We start from the raw sequence: 24,081 nt of genomic DNA, 5'->3' as shown, positions 1-24,081 counted from the left end.
TGAGTGGTTGGAAAACCCTGGCTAGACTTGGGAGAAAGGAAGAGTTCTCAAGGGCTGTCTTGAATTGTAGAATTAGGTTCCCTACGTCTCCAATCAGAATTGGTGGGTTGGTTGGAAATGGGTGGAACTCAGAAAGGTGGACTTTGAGTCAATAAAGTGAAGGGCTCAGGTAGGCCAGAGCATGGCAAACAAGACTCTGTAGGTCTTGCCCTCCCCCATTCCCTGGCCTTGCTAACTGTTAGATTACATTCCTAAAGCTAACCACCAAGGTGTATTCCTTTATTTGACCACTTCCTCCTCCTGAGGCTGGTGACCAAGGTCTAGCTATTAAAGTATTGAAGTTCACCAATCAAAAGGCCCCTTTTGGGAACACTTCTCTACTACTGGTGGGAGTGCCAACTTGTACAGCCACTTTGGAAATCAGTATGGTGACTCCTCAAGAAAATGGGAATGAGTCTACCACAAGGTCCAGCAATTCCACTCCTGGGCATATACCCAAAAGAAGCACATCCCCCCCCCCCCCCCCCCCCCCCCCCCCCCCCCCCCCCCCCCCCACCCCCCCCCCTATACACGAACATATAACAAGGACATCTGTTCAATGATGTTCATAGAAGCACTATTTCTAATAGCCAGAAACTGGAAGCAACCTAGATGCCCCTCAACCGAAGAATAGATAGAGAAAATGTGATACATTTACACAATGGAGTACTACCCAGCAGAAAAAAACAATGGAATCTTGAAATTTGCAGGAAAATGGATGGAACTTGAAGAAACCATTCTGAGCGAGGTAACCCAATCACAAAAAGACAAACATGATATGTACTCACTCATATGTGGATTTTAGACATAGAGTAAAGGATTACCAGCCTGCAATTCCACACTGCCAGAGAAGCTAGTAAACAAGGAGGACCCTAAGAGAGACATACATGGTCCCCTGGAGAAGGGGAAAGGGTCAAGATCCCCTGAGCAAATTGAGAGCATGGGAAGAGGGGGGAGGGAGCTATGAGAATGAGAAGGGAAGAAGAGGAAGGATGCAGAGGACATGAGGGAGCAGAAAGGTTGAGTCAGGTGAAGAATAGAAGAAAGGATATGTGATAGGTAGGGTTTTAGTTGGGGGGGTGGTAGGGGAGGAAGGGAGGGAGAAGGGAACTGGGATTGTCATGTAATTCAATCTTGTATCTAATTCAAATAAAAAAAAAAAGAAAACAAAAAAAGGCCCCTAATCAACATGCCCAATCACAACAAACTAACTCACCCTAACAGGGGTTACCCTTTTCCCTTTATAAACTGCCATTTGCCTGTGAGCCCCATCTGCCTGCACTTTATCCCGAGGCAGTCCTTTGACCCTCTGGGGAAAATATCTCTTCCCCTTCTCCCTTACCCCTTTCCTCCCCTCTCCCTTGTCTTCTGTCCTCTGCCTCTGTCCCTCTGGGGCAAACTATTCTCTTTGGGCTGAGAACTTGGTCTTGGTGTGTCCTTTAAGAAAGTTCTCTTGAAGGAAGAAGAATGATGGGATTGGACCAGTACCTGGGTAGGAGATTGGTAGTATTCAGTAACTATGTCTGGATCTAAGAACTGGGGCTTGAGGACTCCCTGGCAAGAGCTCAAAAGGGTTTCATAGTGTGTAACGTCACAAATAGGCACACCAATTTGTTTCTGGGGACTTTTGGACTGCAGAGTGAAGACCTTAAATTTAGAGGAACCTTGTTTGAGAGTAGTAGGGGAGGAGAACATCTGAATTTTGCTGGAGCAGGTTGGGTAGTTGCATTTGTTAGCAAACTCAGGGGCTGGGATGGGGATATGTGTGTCAAGATAAGTTTAGTGCTTACTGAGTCCATGCCCAACAGGCCCAGTGCAAAGTGCATGCAGTTGTTTTTAGTAGGATGGTATTCAGGAGGTTTGCTGCTCATAGCATTTTGCACTCGTTGTTCCAGCATTTTACAGTCAACGCCACCACGTTTTCGAAGAACACGAATGAGATTTCGGGATTGCTTCAGCCACTGAAGGCCCTCTTTGTGCACAACACCTTCACAAGAATTCACAAGCATTTCTACTTCACTACCACCGGGGTTCTTTCCTGCAAGGGTAGCAGATCCAGTGAAAATCAGAGCCACCATTTTCTCAAACTGAAGTCTCATACCTGGGCTGCCCCTCCCCTTTTCAGAGACCTATGCTTTCTTACCAGTTTTCATCCCAGTGCTGTCCCCTCATGACTGGACAAGTTTGCTTTCGCTCACCCTCAAAGTGTATGATCTCTCCATGGCCGCAGTAAACACCCACGTGGGCCGCGAACTGCTGCACCTTAGCAGACTGCAACTGGAACAGGTAAAGGTCTCCAGGCTGAGGATCGCCTTGGTCTAACTCCACCTCCTGGAAGTGCTGCCTTAGGAATTTCTCAGAGAAGAAGAATGCAAAGGTGCTGGATGCCCCTATCAGGCTCTAAAGGGAGAAATGTCTCAGACTGTAGGTTGTGTGCACAGGCTTAGCTGGGTCAGACCTGGCTTGGGGTGGGGCCCTTGGCAGGTGGTCTTCACTGATTTACACCTGCCTGCCTATACTTAGATTTGAGACTCCTGAAAACAACAGATGCACCTGTCCTGAGCCACCCTAAGGACCACATATTGTCCAGCAATTAGGAGTTCCCTGCCAGCCACCGTTACCCACTTATCCCCAAATCCTGCCACTCTTTACTCTTCCCTCTCCCTGCTCCTGGATCTCCTTCCTTATCTGTCTTCCCTCTTTTCATTCCTAATAGCAACACTGGGTTCTGGGTATCAGCAGACACCTATGTTGAGAGGTGGGCCTGAAGAAACAGGAAAACTTCAGTGAGATCTACACCAGGGTAGATACCTCCCATGTACAATAAACTCAATAGCAAATGTGCATTCACTCACTCCTTGCTACAATTCTCAAGATAGGTACAGTATCCTTATTTTCAGGAGGAAATTGGGGAAATCTCAAATCTTGCTGGAGTACACAAGCTAATCTGTGTTCACCGCATGACCATCATGAGTCCCATGTAGTACAGAAACACCATGGCATTTTTTTTTTTTCCTATAGAAACTGATAAATCAGGCTGGAGAGATGTCTCAGAGGTTAAGAGCACTGACTGCTCTTCCAGAGGTCCTGAGTTCAATTCCCAGCAACCACATGGTGGCTCACAACCATCCGTTATGAGATCTGGTGCCCTCTTCTGGTGTGCAGATATACATGGAAGCAGAATGTTGTATACATAATAAATAAAAATAAAAATAAAACTGATAAAATCAAGTCTTAGTTTTCATCTTATACGAGACAGAGGGCTCGGAAACTTGAAGATGATTTCATCTGCCCTGGTTATACCTGAGCTTTGGTTGCAGAGAGGGAGGTGGGAGAGAGAAGAGAGAAGAAAAGAGAGGACTATTGGGGTACTGCTAAAGGACCTAGGACTAATGAGTGACCCTTCATCCCAGGACTCTGGGCATCTTGGTGTCCTTGTACCCTTTGTTCATGGGCCATACTAGTATCCACCAAATAAGGAGAGCACTTTATTCCGAGCCCCCCATTCACCCCATACCCACTGGGTCAAGCAGAAGTCACAGCTATGGAAGACAGTGCACTGTCCTGGACTCTGTTGAGACAGCTGGAACCCTGTCTGGGGAGGAAACATGATGAACCAAGCACTTCTCTTCCATTTACCTGAGTTGAGAAGCTCATCTAGGGAAGAGAAAAACCAGTCGTCATCACCAGGTACTTCACCTGATCTCCCTGCTCTGGCTGCCAGTATCTGTTGTGTTGTGTTGATTACAGCTTGAGAGACCTATGTCACCTCTCCATATAGGACATCAAAAAGTCCCCTTCTCTCTCCACCTCAACTTCCTCATCTGTAAACTGGGGACAATAAGGTTGGCCAGCTGGGCATCACCTGACTGCTGTGAATCACTGAGAACTCTTTGTGATAAGGATAATACCAGAGAGCAGGGTTTGTTTATCTGAGGTCTAGTTGGCTCCTGAACTTGCCATTGGCCTGAGCATGCACATTTGAGCACCAAGTGGAGGGCTGGGGAAAATACCTCTTTCTCAGTTCAGAGGAGAAGAACAATGGGTCCCAAAGGCTGGTGGCCTCCCTGTGATCCCTGCCTCAGTGATCAAAAGGGATCACTCAATTGGAAAACCCAGACTCTCCCTCAAATTTCCCACTGCAGGGTGAGGCAGTCTGGCTGCCATCAGCTTGGCCTTTGCCCCTTCAAACAGGGTTCCAGGCCTATGGTTGATGTTCCACCTATAATGAACTATAATACTTATGGTTAAAAGCTACATGAAGGCCACAATTAGTCCTAACAACAATGCCATATAGATCCTACTGTCATTCTCATTTGGAAGAAGGGAAAATGGGACTTGGGGAAGTTAAGGTTTCATCTAAAAAGAGGTAGAACCAGTGTTCAAACTGGGGTGATTTGACTGAACCAGGGTATGGGACTGCCTCTGGAATGCTGGGACCTCTTAAATGGTTCATGGAATCCTACCTCCAGCCCCCACCCTCAGGAAGTATTGCCCCTGTTTTCTTCCTGACTAGAGAAGCAGCTACTCTTGCATTTTGCATTCATTCATTTAGTTATAGTAAAAGACCAAGAGCAACACCCTGGAACCACCAGTGCCTGGGAGACAAGTTTCTCAATCCCATGGTCCAGGGGCTGACAACACTGCCCAACCTGTTGGGGATCCTGGCTTGGAGGCCTGAGCCCTTCTTTCTCTCACCCTGCCTATCAGAAACAGCAGTGGCAGAGAGTCCCTGTGACTGGCTTTGGGGACACTGCTCCCAGCCAGGTACCTACAGCTAAAACAAGGTCAGAGTGGAAGCCCACTTCTTCTGACCATCCCTCCCTTTCCAGAGGCTCCAGTCACTGTGACCCCACCTGAATATGAGCCCATAATGTAAGCGGCTTACCTTGTAGTGAAGATCCCAGGAATATAAAATTGTAAGCCTAGAGAGATGAAACCTGAAGACCACAGGTCTGTCACCAAACTGAAGTTTAACTTTAAACAATGTTTTTTTTTTTTTTGGCCTTATAGCCAGCAAGCTTCGTTCATTAGTCAAAGGTTAATTAAGCCTCCTTGTCTTAACAACTCCATGAGGCCAAGTTAACCTTTAATATAAGTTTCTTCTGATGGTACTCCAGCTCTTCATTTCCTTAATCTTCAACTACTGCTCCATGTGACCTTCTACCACATTGTCTTGTATCCTCCCAGGAGAGGAAAATACCTGTGTCAGGATGCGTAGATACCTTAAGCCAACACCCTATAAGAAGGAATTGTAATCTAAATGTTAAAGTGACTCTAAGCTAACCTCAAGATTGTAAAAAAAAAAAAAAAGAATTTCTTCTTGTCATGCCTGTTGTTAGTATTTCACTATAAAAAAGAGGTTCAAAGCCTGTCGGTCGGTGCACACACCAAGCAATTGGGAGCAGAGGCAAGGCAATCCTCTGTTGAGTTGCGAGGCCAGTGGTCTTACAGAGGAGGCACAGGATAGGGTCCAACAGCTACACATAGAAATACCTGTCTCGAGAAAAAAAACAACAAGAGCAGACGAGAGGCCTCAAAACCCTCCCTGTTGCCACAGTATCAAAATCCTGGACTCTTACTTGGCCCCAGTTGGCTGGTAAGCTTCTTTCTGCCCTTGGGTGTCAGGGACTAAAGTTTGCCTTCTGGTTCATGACTCCCAGTGTTCTGTTCCCCCATCATTTCGTGGTTCAGGACCCAGCAGTAGTCACCCACATTTCACTCCTTGTAAGAAGTTCTTTCGGGGGCTGGAGAGATGGCTCAGCGGTTAAGAGAACTGACTGTACTTCCAGAGCTCCTCAGTTCAATTCCCAGCAACCACATGGTGGCTCACAACCACCTTGAATGAGATCTGGTGCCCTCTGCTGGCATGCAGGCAGAGACATAATAAATAAATAAAATCTTTATTTAAAAAAAAAAAAAAAAAGTAGGTTTCTGTGACCAGAGGAGAGAGGCCAAAGTTGGCCATGTCTTGTGGGCTAACCACGGAAGTTCTGGCGGCCAGATTCTGTGCACCATTGTCCTAGGCAATCTGAATGAGGCAGCAGCACCTCAGTTATGACCCTCAGTGCAGGCAGGAAGCCAGAGCCCCAGGGCTGGGGTCCAGGAAAGTAAATGGTGCCTCCTTCCCTGTAGTGAGATGTTTTACTCTTGTCTTTTTGGCCTTATGTAGGGGGGAATCTGCCCCACAGTTCCCAAGTAAATCACACATGAAGGCTTATTCTTAGTTATGAGTGACCTGCCTTAGCTTGGCTTGTTTCTAGCCAGCTTTTCTTATTGTAAATTAACCTGTCTACCATTTCCCTCTGGGCTTTTATCTTTCTTCTGTATATCTTACTTTCCTTCTTACTCTGTGGCTAGATGGCTGGGTAGCTGGCCCCTGATGTCCTCCTCTCTGGTTCTCCTTCTATTTATACTCTTTGCCTGCCAGCCCTACCTATCCTTGCTCTTGACTCACTATTGGCTGTTCATCTCCTTATTAGGACCATCCAGTATTTTAGACAGGCAAATAATCACAGCTTCAGAGTTAAACAAATGCAGCATAAACAAAAGTCACACACCTTAAAATAATGTTCTACCACACTTTATCGTCCCAACTTTCAACATCTGATATCTGATTCCATGACTGCCTGATCTCCTCAGCACCTTTTCCTCACGCTTCACTGTCCTCAGGTACTCAAGGCTTCATGTCCACCCTGCCTTGGTCAGAGAATAAGAGCTAGCTTTCAATCCCCATGAACTTACTGAGGTTTGCTCTGGTCTGTTCTACTGAGCATGCTTTGCACCCTTGCACGTGTATTCTGCAGGTTCAGGTGTAGTGGTCTGTAAGCACACATAGGTCAAGGTGGTTTATGCCATCCTTTTTTTTTTTTTTTTTTTTTTGTTATTTGAGACACGTTTTCTCTGGAGCCTATCCTGGCACTCGCTCTGGAGACCAGGTTGTCCTTGAACTCACAGAGATCTGCCTGCCTCTGCCTCCCTAGTGCTGGGATTAAAGGCATTTGCCACCAATGCCCGGTGATCTCTTTCTTTTTTTAAAAAAATATTTATTTTTTATTTCATTTGTTTTGCCTGCATGTATTCATGGGCATCATGTACTTATTTGTTTGGTGTCCAAGAAGGTCAGGAGTGGGCATCAGAACCCCTGGAGCTGGAGTTGTAGATAGTCATGAGCCAACATGTGGTCACTGGAAATGGACCCTGGGTCCTCTGAAAGAGCACCAGGTGCTTTTAATCACTGAGCCATCTCTCCAGCCCCAACTAAGAGCACTTTCACTTCTTCAGTCCAGCCTGAGATCCTTCCAACACACAAATCTGGAGAGAGCAGAACCCTCATTCATTCTAGTGACTTCCAGCGATTCTAGTCACACTGTGCTGACATCAGAAGAACCTACTCATTGCTTTCCTCAGTCCTCCTAGATGTAGGAAATGGAAATTAAATATGCTTAATTGTTGTTTATTTATTTATTTATTTATTTTTCATTTGTAGACATGGCTTCTTAGACCATACTATGTAGACCAGGCTCTCTTGAACTCAAAGAGACCTGTCTTCCTCTACCTCCTGAGTGCTGGGATTAAGGTGAGCACCATTGCACCCAACTTTACCATCTTTCTATCAAAGGGAGTTTTTATAAAATGTTAGAGTCCTCACAGGCTTCATCCCCTTTGTGTCAGGTTTACTCTTCTCAGCAGAGGCCTGGAGCCCTGGGAGCTGTGACTTCTGCACAGGCTCATAGCCTAACCTTTGTGTAAGATCAAAGTGCTCCATGTTGCATCCTGAGCTGTGGTGGCAAATGCCTTTAATCCCTACACTTGGGAGACAGAGGCAGGCAGAGCTCTGTGAGTTCAAGGACAGCCTGATCTACACAGTGAGTTTCAGGACAGCCAGGGCATCGCAGAAAACCTGTCTAAAACAAACAACAGCAACAAGAAACAAAACAAAACAAAACAACCCCCCCCCAAAAAAAAGATTCACCCTGTTCTCAAAATTACACTTTGCTTATCAGTTGCACTGTTTCTAAGGGTTTACTGTTAGCAGCCAACTAAGCATGTGAGGCCTAGCACTGACCATCCTGAGTGAGGAACAGTAATGAATTCCAGGGGGACTCCCACTGGGTGTGCTTGGAGCTTGAATCCCCTTCTGCAGAAGTGAAATTGCTTGTCTCTAGTGTTTTGGGATGTGTGGTCCTTTCCCTGAGACCCCAGATGCATTTCTAAAATGTGAGTACTTTCCTCCCTAAAATGGAGGACTTCTCACTGTCCCCTCCTGACCCTAAAGGCTGACTTGTCACTGCTTCATTCTTGCTCCCGGTTAGAACATCTGTGGTCTCCTGTCCAGGGCTGTGTTACATGACTAGCAGGTCTATGCTGTAGGCCTTTAATAAATGATTACTATTGAATTTAGGAACAAAGAAATGTCAAAGGTAAAGGGCTGAACCATAGTCCAGTCAAGTAGGGCGGAGTCATAGGGCAGTGGGGAATGGGGTTGCAAAGTGGAGTGAGAATGAGGTGGGGGATGCAGTAATGATTTTGTAGAAGGAGCCATTTCTCAGTCTACATCCTGGGTCAGGTCCTGGAGTGGCCCAGACTCAAACTCCAGTTCACGAACTCAGAGCCCTCTCCCTTGGTGTTGGGTTTGGGTTTTTTTGGGGGGTGTTTTGTTGTTTGTTTTGTTTTTGTTTGTTTATTTGTTTCTCATTGAATCAACCCACCCAGCTAATAAAAGGCTGCAAACCTCTTGCTGGCAGCTGTTTTGTGAGAACCCTGCCTGGCTAGCCCTTTCCTCTCCAGGCTTGGGTTCCCTTGGTTGCCTAAGACAAGGTTGCCTGGCTGAGGGAACCCTGTGGAGGACAGCAGCTGGTCCCAACCCTGGAGGCTGCAGCTTCGCAGGTGCTGTCCGTGGTCTTTGTCAGTCACGACCAGTCATACCTTTTGCTAACTACCAGTTTATAGTTAGTAGTGGAGTAGATCTAGCACCTCATGGGGCCGGCCCAGTCACCCCTGTCTTTACTGTAGGCAAGGAGGGCTGATATGAGTCTGTGCTTCTGGGTGGATAAGCTTCCAGGCTGGGCTAGGGCCTAGGCAAGGCGTTCTTAAAGGCACCGGCACCATTGCAGGGGTTGGGGTGTGGGGACATTGGAAGGAGGAACAGAGCCTGCCCAGCCCAATCACTCAGAAAACCCCCTTCCCTTACACCCATACCTCAGCACTTAAAGCAAATGCAGACACTTACAGGTCTGAAAGTTAATACCACCCTAATCATCTGACCTCCAGGGATCTGCACACCCACCCAGTGAAGGAAGGGCGGTATGCTGAAAGAAGACCATACCCTTAGGCACCTGTTGGAACACCAGGCCTGGAGATGAAGGGATGGTGCCTTTCCAAGCTCCTTTTCTCACAGCCTAAATCCCTCTGGAGGCAGCCGGCCTATTAAGTGGGAAGCTTAGCAGTTTCCTGGAAGAATTGGAATTTAGGGGCAGGATGACCCAGGAAGCATCACTAAGTGCATTTGGGAGCAGAGCAGTTCCAGGTGGAGTAGAGAGAACATCTAACATCCTAATTAAGTTTTAGAAAGCACTTTAATGATCCCTATTGAAGCCTCTTCTGGCAATCTCCGGAGGGCTCATGGTCACATCAATTCCTGATGAAGTCCAGGTCCACTGACATCTAGGAGGGAAGGGAGAAGTAACACACAGACTTCACTATGATGTAATCTCCAGGTCTCCAGGAATTTGTGATTCCTGGAGCTTTGCTCCCGAGACCCAAAGAAAGAAAGGAGGGAAAAGTGAAAGGAAGAAAGGAGGGGAATAGGTCTGGATGGAGAGATAACCCTAAATTGGGCTGATGTATGGGTTATTATATCTCTTTGGACTAAAGTTTTGGACATGGGGTTGAGTGGTTAGAATATCCTGGCTAGACTAGGAGAAAGGAAGAGTTCCCAAGGGCTGTCTTGACTTGTAGAAGAAGGATCCCCAAGTCTCCAAGATCCGAATTGGTGGGTTGGTTGGAGATGAGGGGAACTCAGAAAGCTGGACTTTGGGTCAATAGAAAGTGAATAGCTCAGGTAGGCCAGAGCATGGCAAACAAGACTCTGTAGGTCTAGCCCTCTTCCATTCCCTGGCCATCCAAAATGTTAGATTATATTTCTAAAGTTAGCTACCAAGGTATATTCCCTTATTTGACCACTTCCTCCTCCTGAGGCTGACCACCAAGTTCTAACTGTTAAAGTACTAAATTCCATCAATCAAAAGCTCCCTTTTGTCTACCCTAATTAACATATCCATTCAAAACAAACCAACTGATCCTAACAATTGGGGTTACCCTTTTCCCTTTATCAACTGCCATTTGTGTAAGAGCCACATCTGCCTGCACTTTATACAGAGGCCGTCCTTTGCCCCTCTGGGAAAATATCTCTTCCCTTCTCTCTTGCCCCTTTCCTCCTCTCTCCCTGGTCTTCTGTCCCCTGACTCTGTCCCTCTGGGGCAAATAATTCTCTTTAGGTTCAGAACGTGTCTTGACATGTTCTTTCAGAAAGTTCTCCTGAAGGAAGAAGAATGATGGGGTTGGACCAGCACCTGCGTAGGAGATTAGTATTCGGTAACCATGTCTGGATTTAAGAACTGGGGCTTGAGGTCTGCCTGGCAAGGACTCAAAAGGGTTTCATAGTGTGTAACTTCACAAATAGGCACACCAATTTGTTTCTGGGGACTTTTGAAATGCTAGTGTAAAGACCCTGAATTTAGAGGAAACTGGTCTGAGTGTAGCAGGGTTGGGGAACATCTGAATTTTGCTGGAGCAGGTTGGCTAAGTGCATTTGTAAGCAAGCTCAGGGTCTAGGATGGGGAATTGTGCTACTAAAGGACTGGTACTTACTGACTGCATCTCCAACAGCTTCAATGCAAAGTTCAGGCAGTTTCTCCTAGCAGGACCATGGAGATGAAGATCATCAGTCATTGCTTCCTGCACACTGCACTCCAGAACTCCAGCATCAACACCGCTACATTTGTGAAGCACATGTGCAATCTCTCCTGAGTGCCTTATGTCACTGAGGGACTGTTTCCTCACCACACCACTGCTGGAGGTCCTGTCTGTGGGGATAGCAGCAAGCACAGTGCAAATCAGAGGTAGCAACTTTCGTCAAACTGAAGTCAGATTCTAGGGCTGTGACTCTTCTTTCCAGAGAGTTCTCATGCCAGCCCACCCCCTAATAATCAGACAAATTTATTTTCACTCACCCTCAAAGTGTATGATCTCTCCATGGCCGCAGTAAACACCTACATGGACTCTGCACCACTGTGACTTAGAAGACTGCAACTTGAACAGGAAGAGGTCTCCAGGTTGAGGATCGCCTTTGTCTAACTCCACCTCCTGGAAATCCTGACTCATGGGCTCCTCAGGGAAGAACTTAAAGGTGCAGGATGGCCTTATCATGGTCTAAGAAGAGAAATGTCTCAGATTGCAGGGTGTGTGTGCAGGCAGAGTTGGGTCATTCTGCTTATCACAGATGTAAAACCTGGCTTGGGGTATGACCCTGGCAGGAGGTTTTCACTGCTTTACACCTGCCTCCCTGTCTGTAAGAGACTGCAGAGCCCTGAAAACTACAGATCCACCCTGCCCTGAGCCACCCTGAAGGACCCCATACTGTCCAGCAATTGGGACGTCCTCACAATCCACAGTTATCCTCTTATCCCCAAATCCTGCCTCTCTTTTCTCTATCCTCTCCCGGCTCCTTCCTTTTGAACTGCCATTGTAAAGACCTTAAGTTTATGGGAACCTTGCCTGAGTGTAGTAGGGGAGGGGAACATCTGAATTTTGCTGGAGCAGGTTGGGTAGTTGCATTTGTTAGCAAACTCAGGAGCAAGCATGGGGATATGTGTGGCTAGACAAGTAGTGCTTACTGAGTCCATGCCCAACAGGTTCAGTGCAAAGTGCACACAGTTGCTGCTAATAGGATGATAGCGAGGAGGAACACTGTTCATAGCTGTGTGCACACGTTGATCCAGCACCTTAGGGTCAATGCCATCACGTTTTCGAAGCACTCTCAAGAGCTTTCGGGTGTGCATCATTGAATAGAGACCCTCTTTGTGTACCACACTTTCACAGTGTTCCAGAAGCATTTGTAGTCCACTACCACTGGAGGTCATGCCTGTGAGGATAGCAGACCCAGTGAAAATAATAACTAGCATTTCCTCAAACAGAAGTCTCACACCTGGACTGCCCCTCCCCATTTCAGAGACCCATGCTTTCATCCCAGTTTTCATCCCAGTGAAGCCCCCTCATGACTGGACAAGTTTGTTATTGCTCACTCTCTAAGTGTATGATCTCTCCTCGGCCACAGTAAACACCCACATGGGCTCCACACCGCTGTGTCTTAGAAGACTGCAATTGGAACACATAGAGGTCTCCAGGCTGAGGATCGCCTTGGTCTAACTCCACATCCTGGAAGTGCTGACTCACGAATTTCTCAGAAAAGAAGAATGCAAAGATGCTGGATGCCCCTGCCAGGCTCTAAGAGGAGAAATGTCTCAGACTGCAGGTTGTGTGCACAGGCTAAGGTGGGTCAAGGCTGACTTGGGGTGGGGCCCTGGGCAGGTGATCTTCACGGATTTACACCTGCCTCCCTGTCTGTAAGGGACTTCAGAGACCAGAAAAGCACAGATCCACCCTGAAGGACCCTATACTGTCCAGCAATTGGGACTTCCTCACCACCCACAGTAATCCTCTTATCCCCAAACCCTGCCACTCTTTCCTCTGCCCTCTCCTGGCTCCTGGATCTCCTTCCTTATCCATCTTCCATCTTGTCATTCCTACAGGCAACACTGGGTTCTGGGTATCAGCAGGTACCTGGGTTGAAAAATGTGCCTGAAGAAATAGGAAAATTTCAGTGAGATATGGACCAGGGTAGATAAATCCCAAGTCCAATAACCTCAATAGCAAACATGCATTCCTTCACTCCTTGCTACAGTTCTCATGATAGTTATACTATCCTTATTTTCAGGAGGAAATTGGGGAATGTCAAACTTGCTAGAGTACACAAGCTAATCTGTGTCCACCACATGACCATCATGATTGGCATGTACTAAAGAAATACCATGGCATATTTTTTTTCCAATAAGGAACTGAGAAATCAAGTTTATTTTCTCATCTTTACTGGGACAGGGACTTTGGGAACTTGGAAGGATGTTTTCACGCCCTTGTTATACCTGAGCTTTGGTGACAGACAGGGAGGGGGCAGAGAGAAGAGAAGAGAGAACTATTGGGGCACTGCTAAAGGACTTGGGATGAGTGACCCTTCATCCCAGCACTCTGAGATCTTTGTGTCCTTGTGTCCTTTGGTCAGCAGTCATTCTCTCTAACGTCCAACAAATAGGGAGAGCCCCTTCCTCCTAGCTCCCCATTCACTCCATACCCACTGGGTCAAGCAGAAGTCACAGTTATAGAAGACAGTGCACTGTCCTGGACCCTGTTGAGACAGCTGGCACCCTTCCTGGGGAGGAGACAAGGTGAGCCAAGCACTTCTGCTCCATTTACCTGGGATGAGAAGCTCATCTAGGGAGAGAAAAACCAGTCGTCATCACCAGCTACCTCACCTGATCTCCCTGCCCTGGCTGTTTCAGCTGTCTCCCTCTTCTGGCTGCTCAATATCTGTGTGTTTTGCATAAGTCTGCATTAGATGGATGATTACAAGTTGAGAGACCTATGTCACCTCTCCATATGGGACATCAAAAACTCCCTTCTCTCTCCACCTCAACTTCCTCATCTGTAAACTGGGGACAATAAGGTTGGCCAGCTGGGCATCAGCTGACCGCTGTGAATCACTGAGAACTCTTTCGGATAAGGACAATACCAGAGAGCAGGGTTTGTTTATCTGAGGTCTAGTTGGCTCCTGAACTTGCCATTGGCCTGAGCATGCATTTTGGTGCACCAAGTGAAGGGCAGGGGAGAATACCTCTTTCTCAGGTCAGAGGAGAAGAACAATGGGTCCCAAAGGCTGGTGGTCTCCCTCTGACCCCTGCCTCAGTGGTCAAAAGGAATCACTCAATTGGAAATCCCAGACTCTCCTTCAAATTTCCCATGGGGGCGAGGGGCTGAGAGGCACTTTGTCTGCCATCAGTTTGGCCTTTGCCCTTTCAAACAGGGTTCCAGGCCCATGGCTGATGTTCCACCCATAGTGAACAATAATACTTATGGCCAAAAGCTACATGAAGGCCACAACTAGCCCTATCAATGCCATGTATATCCTACTGTCATTTTTATTTGGAAGAAGGAAAAATGGGGCTTGGGGAGGTTGTTAAGGTTATATCTAAAAAGTGGTAGAACCAGGGTTCAAACTGAGGTGATCTTACTGAAGCAGAGTTTGGGACTGCCTCTTGAATGCTGGGACCTCTTGAATCATTCATGGAATCCTACCTCCAGCCCCCATCCCCAGGAGTTATTGATCCCTGTCTTCTTCCTGACTAGAGAAGCAGCTACCTTGCATTTTGCATTCTTTCATTTAGTTATATTAAAAGACAAAAGAGCAACACTCTGGAACCATCAGAACCTTGGAGACAAGTTTCTCAATCCCATGGCCCAGGGGCTGACAACACTGCCCACCCTGTTGGGGATCCTGGCTTGGAGGCCTGAGCCCTTCCTTCTCTCACCCTGGCTACCAGAAAGAGCAGCGGCTGGGAGTCCCTGTGACTGCCTTTGGAGTCACTGCTCCCAGGCAGGTACCTACAGCTAAAACAAGGTCAGAGTGGAAGCCCACCTCTTCTGACCATCCCTCCCTTTCCAGAGACTCCAGTCACTGTGACCCCACCTGAATCTGAGCCCATAATGTAAGCCACTTACCTTGTAGTGAAGATCCAAGGAATATAAAAATATAAGCCTATAAAGATGAGATTTGACAGTTGCTTTTTTTCCTTATAGCCAGAAGCTTCATCAGTGGTCCAAGGTTAACTAAGCCTTACAACTCCCATGCACCAAGGTTAACCTTTAATAGTTGCTTCTATGGCACTCCCATAGAAGTGCTACTGCCTTTCACTTCAGCTACTGCCTTTATGTGACCTTCCACTCACATTGTCTTGTGTATGAAGGGACCAGCTCCCTGCTTTATTTAGCACATGACAGACTGCCAAAAAGATCTGTAGGCCTCTGCAGCACATGTCTGACCTTGCTTGACCTGCCCTGGTCACTTGAAGATCAGATACCCTTTTTGTGGCATGCAACCAATCAGAAATTAGCTGGTGGAGCTGTGCTTTACAACTCTGGGTGTGCTTTACAGACAGGTGCACAACAGTGATATGCAGAGCATAGCAACCACCCTGGGCGGACCTATGTGCCATAGCAACCAGTTGACCAATCAACACAGGGCATGTTGTCCAAGCCTGGAAATGCACCAATCATGAGACTGTTGCATCCCCTAGACAATCCCTTACACTGCCCTATAAGATCCCTGCCTGGTGGTTTCTGAGGGTCTTTCTCCAGCTAATCGCCATAGTGAATGGATGAAAGACCAGATTAATGGGGTTAAAGCTCAGTTAACAACTACAATAAAAAGGCTCTGCTTTTGCATTGAAATGGGTTTCTTCGTGATTTTGGGGTTTCATAATTTGGGCACAACATATCCTTACCAAAAATGGTAAGAATAGCTGTGTCAGGATAGCTTCAGGCTTCTGCAAGTAGCTTAAGCCAACACCCCATAAGAAACTGTAAATCTTAAAATGTAAACATGACTCTGAAGGGCCCAGACCCTCACCCAGACCCCTGCCTTAGCAGCCATAACAGGCTGCAGAAAAGACACACTAAGATGTGGTAGGCCCCTGACTCAGCAACTTGTGCTGAGGTCCCTAGCTACCCGACCTTGCCCAACCTTGCCCTCCATGTGGCCAGGAACCAAACAAAAGTTAGCTGGTGGGCTCTGGATGAGCTTTACCAATAGCAATGGAATGCAAAGTATAGTAATCGAGTGCTTCCAGGAATAGCAACCTTGCTGCAGCTCCATCTGACCAACCAACATAGGATATGATGCCCCAGTCCTGAGGCTAACAAATCCTGAGACTGTTGCTATGCAACTAGGGGACCCCCCCCAGACACTCCCCTTGCTCTACCCTAATATATTCCCCACCCACTGTCCCTCCTGCTCCTCCTGGTGTGTTGAATGGAGGACCCGTGTTAATGCCAGGTAACTCGTAAAATTAAAGAGTCTTTGCTTTTGCATTGGGTCAGGTCTCTTTGTGATTTCAGAGTTCAGAGTTTGGGCACAACAGACTCTAAGATTAATCTCTAGATTGTAAAAAAAAAAAATAAAATCCTTTATCCTGTGCCTGCTGCTTAGTTTTCACTATAAAAAGAGGCTCAAAATCCTCCCCTATTGCCACAGTATCGGAAGCCTGGACTCTGACTGTGGCCCCAGTTAGCTGGTAAGCATCTTTTTGCCCCAGGTGTCTGCAGTAAAGTTTGCTTCGGGTTCATAGACTCCAGTTTCTGCTCCCCCATCATTTGTGTGTCCAGGACCCACAGTAGTCACCACATTTCACTCCTTGTAAGACGTTTGTCCTCTGTGACCAGAGGAGAGAGGGCAAGTTGGCCATGTATCGTCGGGAGCAATTTCCAGGGGTTCCGGGAACCAGGAGCTCTGTTCTGCATTGAATATCTGATGCTAGCTGATTTGCTATTGAATGACATGGCCTCAGTGTAAGAATGTCTCCTAGTTTGCATCTCTATGGGCCTAAGCATCTGAGCCTCACCTGGGCAGACGGGCTAGGTGTGTGTAAGTAACAAGTGAGGACAAGAGTTAAGGGCGAGCTACCAGAGAGGAAAGAGAAGGAAATGAGTGATCTCCTAATGGCCGTCGAAGCATGGTTAAGAAACAGTTGAAAAGATGGTAAATAAAGAAAAGACTCTAGTTTCACAACATGGAACTGACAGCTCTCAAAGATGACAAGATGCCTGTGTTTGGTCTGCTGGGTTGCTAGGAGTTTCCAGGTCCACACACCCCCACTCAGGCTGAACCTCATGGGTTAAGGCTGGGACATGTCATGTCACGACAATGTATCTGGCAGATAAAAGTGGCTTACCAGGAAGTCTGGGGCCAGATTCTGTGTACCATTGTCCTAGCCAGTCCGAATAAGGCAGCTGCACCTCAGTTATGATCCTGAGGGCAGGCAGGAAGCCAGAGACCCAGGGCTGCGGTCCAAGTAAGTAAATGGTACCTCCTTCCATGTAGTGCAATGTTTTACTCTTGTCTTTTTGGCCTTGTTTTGGGTGGGGGGGGGTCTGCCACTCACCTCCCAAGTAAATGAAGGCTTATTCTTAGTTATCAGTGACTGACCTTAACTTGGCTTGTTTCTAGCCAGCTTTTCTGATTGTAAATTAACCTGTCTACCATTTCCCTTTGGGCTTTTATCTTTCTTCTGTATATCTTACTTTCCTTCTGTATGGCTAGATGGCTGGGTAGCTGGCCCCTGATGTCCTCCTCTCTGGTTCTCCTTCTATTTATACTCTCTGCCTGCCAGCCCTGCCTATCCTTGCTCCTGACTCACTATTGGCTGTTCATCTCCTTATTAGGACCATCCAGTATTTTAGACAGGCAAATAATCACAGCTTCAGAGTTAAACAAATGCAGCATAAGCAAAAGTCACACACCTTAAAATAATGTTCTACCACACTTTATCGTCCCAACTTTCAACATCTGATATCTGATTCCATGACTGCCTGATCTCCTCAGCACCTTTTCCTCACTCTTCACAGGCCTCAGGTGCTCAAGGCTTCATGTCCACCCTGCCTTGGTCAGATAATAAGAGCTAGCTTTCATTCCCCATGAATTTACTGAGGTTTGCTCTGGTCTGTTCTGAGTATGCTTTGAACCCTTGTGCGTGTATTCTGGAGATTCAGGTGTAGTGTTCTGTAAGCACACACTAGGTCAAGTTGGCTGAAGATACTCATCATATCACTGCTGACTATATGAACTTTAATTTTCTTTTTTACACTGTTTTCTGTCTGTTCAGAGGAATGGTAAGACTTCCTGCTGGGTTCAGGTACAGTATTATCTCCCTCTCATTCTGTTAGATGTTGCTCTGTGGAGTTTGAAACTCTTATTACATATAGAAACATTTTATGATTGCTACATCTTTGGATGAATTGACGTTTATTATGAGTATCTCCCTGTACCTCTGTTAATGCTTGAGCTGAAGTCTTTAGCTAATGTCATGCTTGCTAATTGCATCTGTGTCTTTTATCACTCGCTTGCTCTCCTTTTTCCCATTGACCTATGTCTGTTTGTGTCTTTACATTTACTTTTGAGTTTGAGATGGTGTAAGGGACCGTGGGCCCAAAACTATGCGCCTTAAAGTCCACCTTTGTAAGACTTTTAATGACCTTTAAGTTTGCGGCTTAAAGCCAGCTCTGTGAGCCTCCTGTAACCTGTAATTAGACACGTTTTGGCCAAGCGGAACTGCTAACTGCTTCTGTTCTGAGAAAGGGTCTGGAGCTTTTCTGTTCGCTGTTCCAAGAAAGACCACTAGATGTTCCGGCTGACAAGAAGAATGTTCCAGTCCCAGCAAATACCTGATGTTCCTTCTATTATTCCCCCCAATTCTATTGTTGCAGGGCTATTTAAGCCTACTCTAAGCCCCAGTAAATCGAGACCTTGACATTGCACAGACGGACTCTTGTCCTTTCTTGCGCCGCTTGGTCTCCTTTCTCTCTCGCCCCCATTGACCCCCTTAGGTGATACCCCCTCGAGACCCACAAATAACCTGGCCTGCTGGACAGGTCAAGATGGGAGTCTCACTTGTTGCTCAGGTTGGTGTCAACTCTAGGCTCAAGTGATCTTGTCATCTTAGCCTGGTGAGTATCTGAGACCTTGGAGGCACACCATGTGCCTGGCTCTATGACACTGTGTTTAAAATACATTCATAGTAGAATATAATTGGGTCTCCCTTTTAACTCCACAGATATTTAGATATTTAATGTGGTAATTGATATGGTTAAACTTTGCTCTATCATTATTTACCTGTGTTTCCCTTCTGGGGTGTGTGTGTGTGTGTGTGTATGTGTATGTGTGTGTGTGTGTGGTTTGTGTCTGTGTCTGGTTTGTGTATGTGTTTTGTTCTCCCTTCCCTGTCTCCTTTTCACATATTTGAATATTTTTTAGTACTTCATTTTAAGATGGATACAGTAGCACACACCTATAATCCCAACACCCAGGAAACTGCAGTAAGAGTATCTGAAAGTTTGAGAGCAGCCTGGGCTACATGGTAAGCTCCATATTCACCTGGGTTACAGAACCTGAATCATATAGTAAAACCCTGACTCAAATAGACTCCATTTTAACTACGTTCTGGTGTTAACTCCAGTTCTTTGTCTTATATATCAATAGTTTTCTTTTTTGTTTTTGTTGTTTTTGTTTTTGTTTTTTGATACAGTGTTTCCGTGTAGCTTTGGAGCTTGTCCTGGAACTAGCTCTTGTAGACCAGGCTGGTCTTGAACTCACAGAGATATGCCTGCCTCTGCCTCCCGAGTGCTGGAACTAAAGGCTTATGCCACCACTGACTGGCTGTTAATAGTTTCTTTAGAGATTACAATGTAACTAGTTTTTCAGCTGGCCAGTTAGCTCAATTGGTCAAGGTCTGGTGGTGCTAATAACCACTTCACACAAACTACTTAATTATAGAGCTTGAAACTGCACATCAATGTAGAAGCCCTCAGTACTGTAGGTCTGCCACCACCATCCCTGCCTGTCTTTTATGATATTTTTGTCATGTATATACTAGGCACCCCACAGGACAATTTTATTGATTTTTCTGTAAACTGTAGTGTATTTTAAGAGAGAATAAAGATGCACCTTATAGTTACATGCTCGAAGGTCTAAGTGTTTCTCTAATACTCTTTCCTTTAGACAGATGAAATTCCTTCAGCATTTCTGGTGGAGTAGACAGCTGATGTGAACCATCTTAGTTTTATATGAAACCAGCATCTTTGGCTGGGCGGTGGTGGTGCAAGCCTTTAGTCCCAGCCACAACTAAGTGCCAGTATTGGTTGAAAGCCTGGAGATTTAATTAAGAGACTTCTGGCCACTTGTGCTATATGTGCCTATCTAACTTTATTCATCTGACCTTTTTCCAGGGGGAGAACAGCCTTATATATACTTACAACACAGTGGAGAAACCCCAAGTGTAAGAGTCCAAGTTTTCCCAGGTGTTACAACTAGAGGTTGATGCTAGTGGACAAGGCTGGAGCTGAAGCCAGGACTAGAAAACAGAATGTACCTGTGGTTATTGGCTGACAAGCAACTCACAGAGACCCCGTGGCGACTGGGACCTAACAAGCAGAACCAAAACAAAACATCAAAAACACCAAAAACCAAAACCAACAAAACAATAAATATGCCTTTAAAAAAAATCAGCATGAAAGCTGTAATGTGACCCCCAAGTCACGACCTTAGCCACTGCTGCATCAGGACCACAGACCTAGACATACCCAGCAGCAGCAGCAGTACCTTGGTGCAAGTTTCACATGGCCTCAGGTGGCAGCACAGGCCTCTCAGATTGGAATGTGCCTATCAGTAGAGTAGTCTCTAGACTCCAACATGGCTCCAGGTAGAGGGCCAGACCCAGCACAGTGGAACACCTTTGATTGTAACAGGAGCCAGGGACATCAATAGACCCTGGCACTGATAGGGCCATGAACCCATACATGGCCTGAGGCAGTACCTTAGGCCTGGATGATACTCTGGTCCCTACCCAGATCAGTAGAGCCTAGGCAACTGCATGTTGCCTTATCCCAACATGGACACAGGTGGTGGCCCAGAACCCAGGCATCCTTGTGGCCTTTGGTGGCAACATGGGCTATGGACATCAACACAGACATGGTCCCTGGCAGCACTCTAGGCCTGGATGTCCCCATGGACCCTGGTAACAGCTCAGGCTCCTCAGACTAGCATCACCAAGCTGAAGGGTGGCCCCCACACATCAACATGGCCCCAGGTGGTAGCCCATACCCAAGACATCTGCACGGCCCTTGGAGGGCAACAGGTGCCATGGACAACAACATGAACCCGAGCTGCATAAGGCCATGGATTCAGACATGGGCCTCAGCTGCAGCCCAGCCTGGTTGCCTCCATGGCCCCCAGGAGACAGTGCAGACCACTGAGATTGGGGTGGCCCCTGCAGTGGCCACATGTGGTGGCTCAGGCCCCGGTATCCTCAAGGTGTTCAGTGATAACAGGAGCCATAGACAACAACACAGACCAGGACTGCAGCAGGGCCATAGGATCCAAACATGCCCCTTGGCAGCAGCTCAAGCCCGGATGTCACCATGGCCACGATGGCAAGCAGACCATTCCATTCCAGGAATGTCCTTCATCTTCTAGGTCCTAATGGTGCCTGGCAGGTCAGTAGTTTTTCTTCCCCGCCTTGAACAAGTGACCCCAGCACACAGCCTTTCTACAGACTATTTCTCAGTTGTCTTCTGTCCCACCATTCTGGCCCCAGACAAGTCCCATGCAAGATAATTCATACTCTATTCATTTCCACATTTTATTAAAGTATTTCAAGACAGGATTTCTCTTTGTAGCTCTGGCTGTCCTGGAGTTCACTCTAGACAAGGGTGGCCTCAAACTCACGAAGATCCGCCTGCCTCTGCCTCCTGAGTGCTGGGCTTAAAGGCGTGCACCACCACTGCCTGGCCATTTCCTCAATTTTAAATATGAATGGTGAAGACCTTTCACTGGACATTTGAAGGAAGCTTCCAGTATGAAACAAAGATTAAGAAAACTGATCTGGGGATTTGGGAGGTAGCTCGGTGGTGGAATGTTTGCCAGAAAAGAGGGAGAAGGACAGGGTCATACCTTGTCTGGTTAAGAGATGGATTCTACTTCACAGGTGGATGGATACAACAAGTGCAAGCCTACACACTCACTAACAGGCAGGAGGATTGTCGTGGCAACTGTGAGGGAGATGGATAAACACAGTGAGAAGAAAGCTGGGAACATGGAATCAGCTTCCAGTTGCTTCCTTCAGGGAAAGTGCAGAAGGCCTGGAATTCTGGAGAGAGAGGAGGAATCAACACTCTCTGGAGTGCTGGGAGGAAGATGTTTAGTGTCCACAGAACAACCATGTCCTCCTGGTACACCACTTCCCATCCTAACGTACCACTCTTTGTATAAAGCTGTAGGTTCAGACCAGCAGTCATGGCTCAAGGAAAAATGTTATGGAAAAGGGTTTGTTTTAAGCCAAATCTTGGTCTTCAGAGGACGCCATAGCACCCAGGGCCTGCTGTGTTCACTGGAAAGGGTACTAGGAACAGGGTGTCAGTTCTTCGTGAGAGTTTACAGAGGGAAATGACCACTCTTGAAGGATAGAGTGGGCAGTCACATTAGTAGGCACGGTGAGCTCCCTGAGATTCTACAGAGTCAAGTGGGTAGGATAAGAACAGGTTAGCCATGCTGAAAGCTGAGTGTTGGTGAGTGGTATCTGGATAAAAGAGAGGGAAGGTTCTACAGTGGTGTCCGGCTGGGGAGATGACAGGTGTTTGGTTGTTGGCCATTTAGTTACTGAGTTATTGATGTTAGCAATCCATTCCTAGAAACAAAACAGTGATGTAAAGGACTGAAAACAAGCCGGGCGGTGGTGGCGCACGCCTTTAATCCCAGCACTCGGGAGGCAGAGGCAGAGGCAGAGGCAGGTGGATCTCTGTGAGTTTGAGACCAGTCTGGTCCACAAGAGCTAGTTCCACGGCAGCCTCCAAAGCCACAGAGAAACCCTGTCTCAAAACACCACACCAAAAAAAAAGTCCTGAAAATAAAGATATGAGCTCTGATGGGCAGAGAAAACCAAAGGAGGCATGGTCATGCTGACACCATGAAGGGGGTGACACAAGTTGAAAGCATCATGAAGGATACGAAGGGACTTACATAAGGCATAATTTACAAAACAACAGATAAACCCTAGCCCCATGTGAACACAGATATAGTAACTAAATATTTGAAGAACGCACTTTGGAGAAACAGAGAAAGTCAAGCTCTTTACTGACTTTGCATCTTATGTGTACATGTAGATACCACCAATTGTCCGGCATGAACCACAAAGGATTTATGTATTTGTTTGTTTATGTATTTATTTTTGGTGAAGTTAAATGTACTCTAGAATTTTTTTAAAAATCTAATTATGAGCTGGAGAGATGACTCAGAGGTTAAGAACACTCCTTGCTCTTCCAGAGGTCCTGAGTTTGGTTCCCAGCATCCTCATGGTGGCTCACAACCATCCGTAATGTTGCCCTCTTCTGACCTGCAGCATACATGGAGGCTGTCCTGGAACTAGCTCTTGTAGACCAGGCTGGTCTCGAACTCACAGAGATCCACCTGCCTCTGCCTCCCGAGTGCTGGGATTAAAGGGGTGCGCCACCACTGCCCGGCAAGACACTGACTGTACTGTCTGGTTTTGTGTGTCAACTTGCCACAAGCTACAGTCATCAGAGGGGAAGGAGCTTCAGTTGAGGAAATGCCTCCTGAGATTCAGCTGTAAGGCATTTTATCATTTAGTGATCAATGGGGGAGGGCCCAGCCCATGGTGAGTGGTGCCAGACCTGGGCTGCTGGTCCTGAGTTCTATGAGAAAGCAGGCTGAACAAGACATGAGAAGCAAGCCAGTAAGCAGCACCCCTCCATGGCTGCTACATCAGTTCTTGCGATCCTGCTCTGCTTGAATTCCTGTCTTGACTTCCTTAAGTGATGAACAGCAAATGGTGACGTATAAGTCAAATAAATCCTTTCCTTCCCAACTTGATTTTTGATCATGGTGTTTGATTGCAGCAATAGAAACCCTAAGACATTAACACTGGTAAATGATATAAGAACTTTATTATGCTGAAATAGTGTCCGTGACAGCAAATCGGGCAGGTAAATACAGGTAACTTGATGGCAGATTTCAGGCAGAGAAGCCAGTGTGTGCCTACACCAGGCTGAAAAAGCACAGGCCCTGCCTAGAAAATAGGAGTGTGGTCTCACTGTATAGCCCTGGCTCTCTGTCCTTCTTTACGTCTTCTTCCTTCTTCTCACTAT

At 46.7% G+C, this 24,081-nt stretch overlaps 2 protein-coding genes across 2 annotated transcripts in view; both read right to left on the bottom strand.

Annotated features, from left to right (window-relative positions):
* Positions 1 to 7,807, bottom strand: part of LOC113831894 — a 15,770-nt gene extending 7,963 nt beyond the window's left edge. The window contains exons 1-3 of the mRNA XM_035441642.1: positions 7,691 to 7,807; positions 2,238 to 2,439; positions 1,830 to 2,077 (exon numbers count right to left, since the gene is read on the bottom strand). Of these exons, the coding sequence (XP_035297533.1) occupies positions 1,830 to 2,077; positions 2,238 to 2,439; positions 7,691 to 7,807 (567 nt within the window). The remainder of the gene's footprint in view (positions 1 to 1,829; positions 2,078 to 2,237; positions 2,440 to 7,690) is intronic.
* A 1,817-nt stretch (positions 7,808 to 9,624) lies between these two features.
* LOC107977576 lies at positions 9,625 to 21,341 on the bottom strand. Its single transcript, XM_035441641.1, has 7 exons — positions 21,273 to 21,341; positions 13,570 to 13,587; positions 12,345 to 12,546; positions 11,937 to 12,184; positions 11,274 to 11,442; positions 10,912 to 11,126; positions 9,625 to 9,705 (listed from the first exon to the last, which is right to left on the bottom strand). The coding sequence occupies exons 1-7, from the start codon at positions 21,339 to 21,341 to the stop codon at positions 9,673 to 9,675; spliced, it is 954 nt and encodes a 317-aa protein (XP_035297532.1). The 3' UTR covers positions 9,625 to 9,672.
* Positions 21,342 to 24,081: the final 2,740 nt, after the last annotated feature.

This window comes from Cricetulus griseus, chromosome 3 (genome assembly GCF_003668045.3).
Source record: "Cricetulus griseus strain 17A/GY chromosome 3, alternate assembly CriGri-PICRH-1.0, whole genome shotgun sequence".
NCBI lineage: Eukaryota > Metazoa > Chordata > Mammalia > Rodentia > Cricetidae > Cricetulus > Cricetulus griseus.
This window is presented reverse-complemented; position numbering and strand designations above follow the sequence as displayed.

Coding starts and splice junctions, on each gene's coding strand:
- LOC107977576 (XM_035441641.1), bottom strand. CDS start 21,341: ATGGTGACATCCGGGCTTGAGCTGCTGCCAAGGGGCATGTTTGGATCC. Junction 11,127..11,273: donor AGAGATCATACACTTTGAGG/GTGAGTGAAAAT, acceptor CTATCCCCACAG/ACAGGACCTCCAGCAGTGGT. Junction 9,706..10,911: donor AGCTGTTGGAGATGCAGTCA/GTAAGTACCAGT, acceptor CTTCCCTCCTAG/ATGTCAGTGGACCTGGACTT.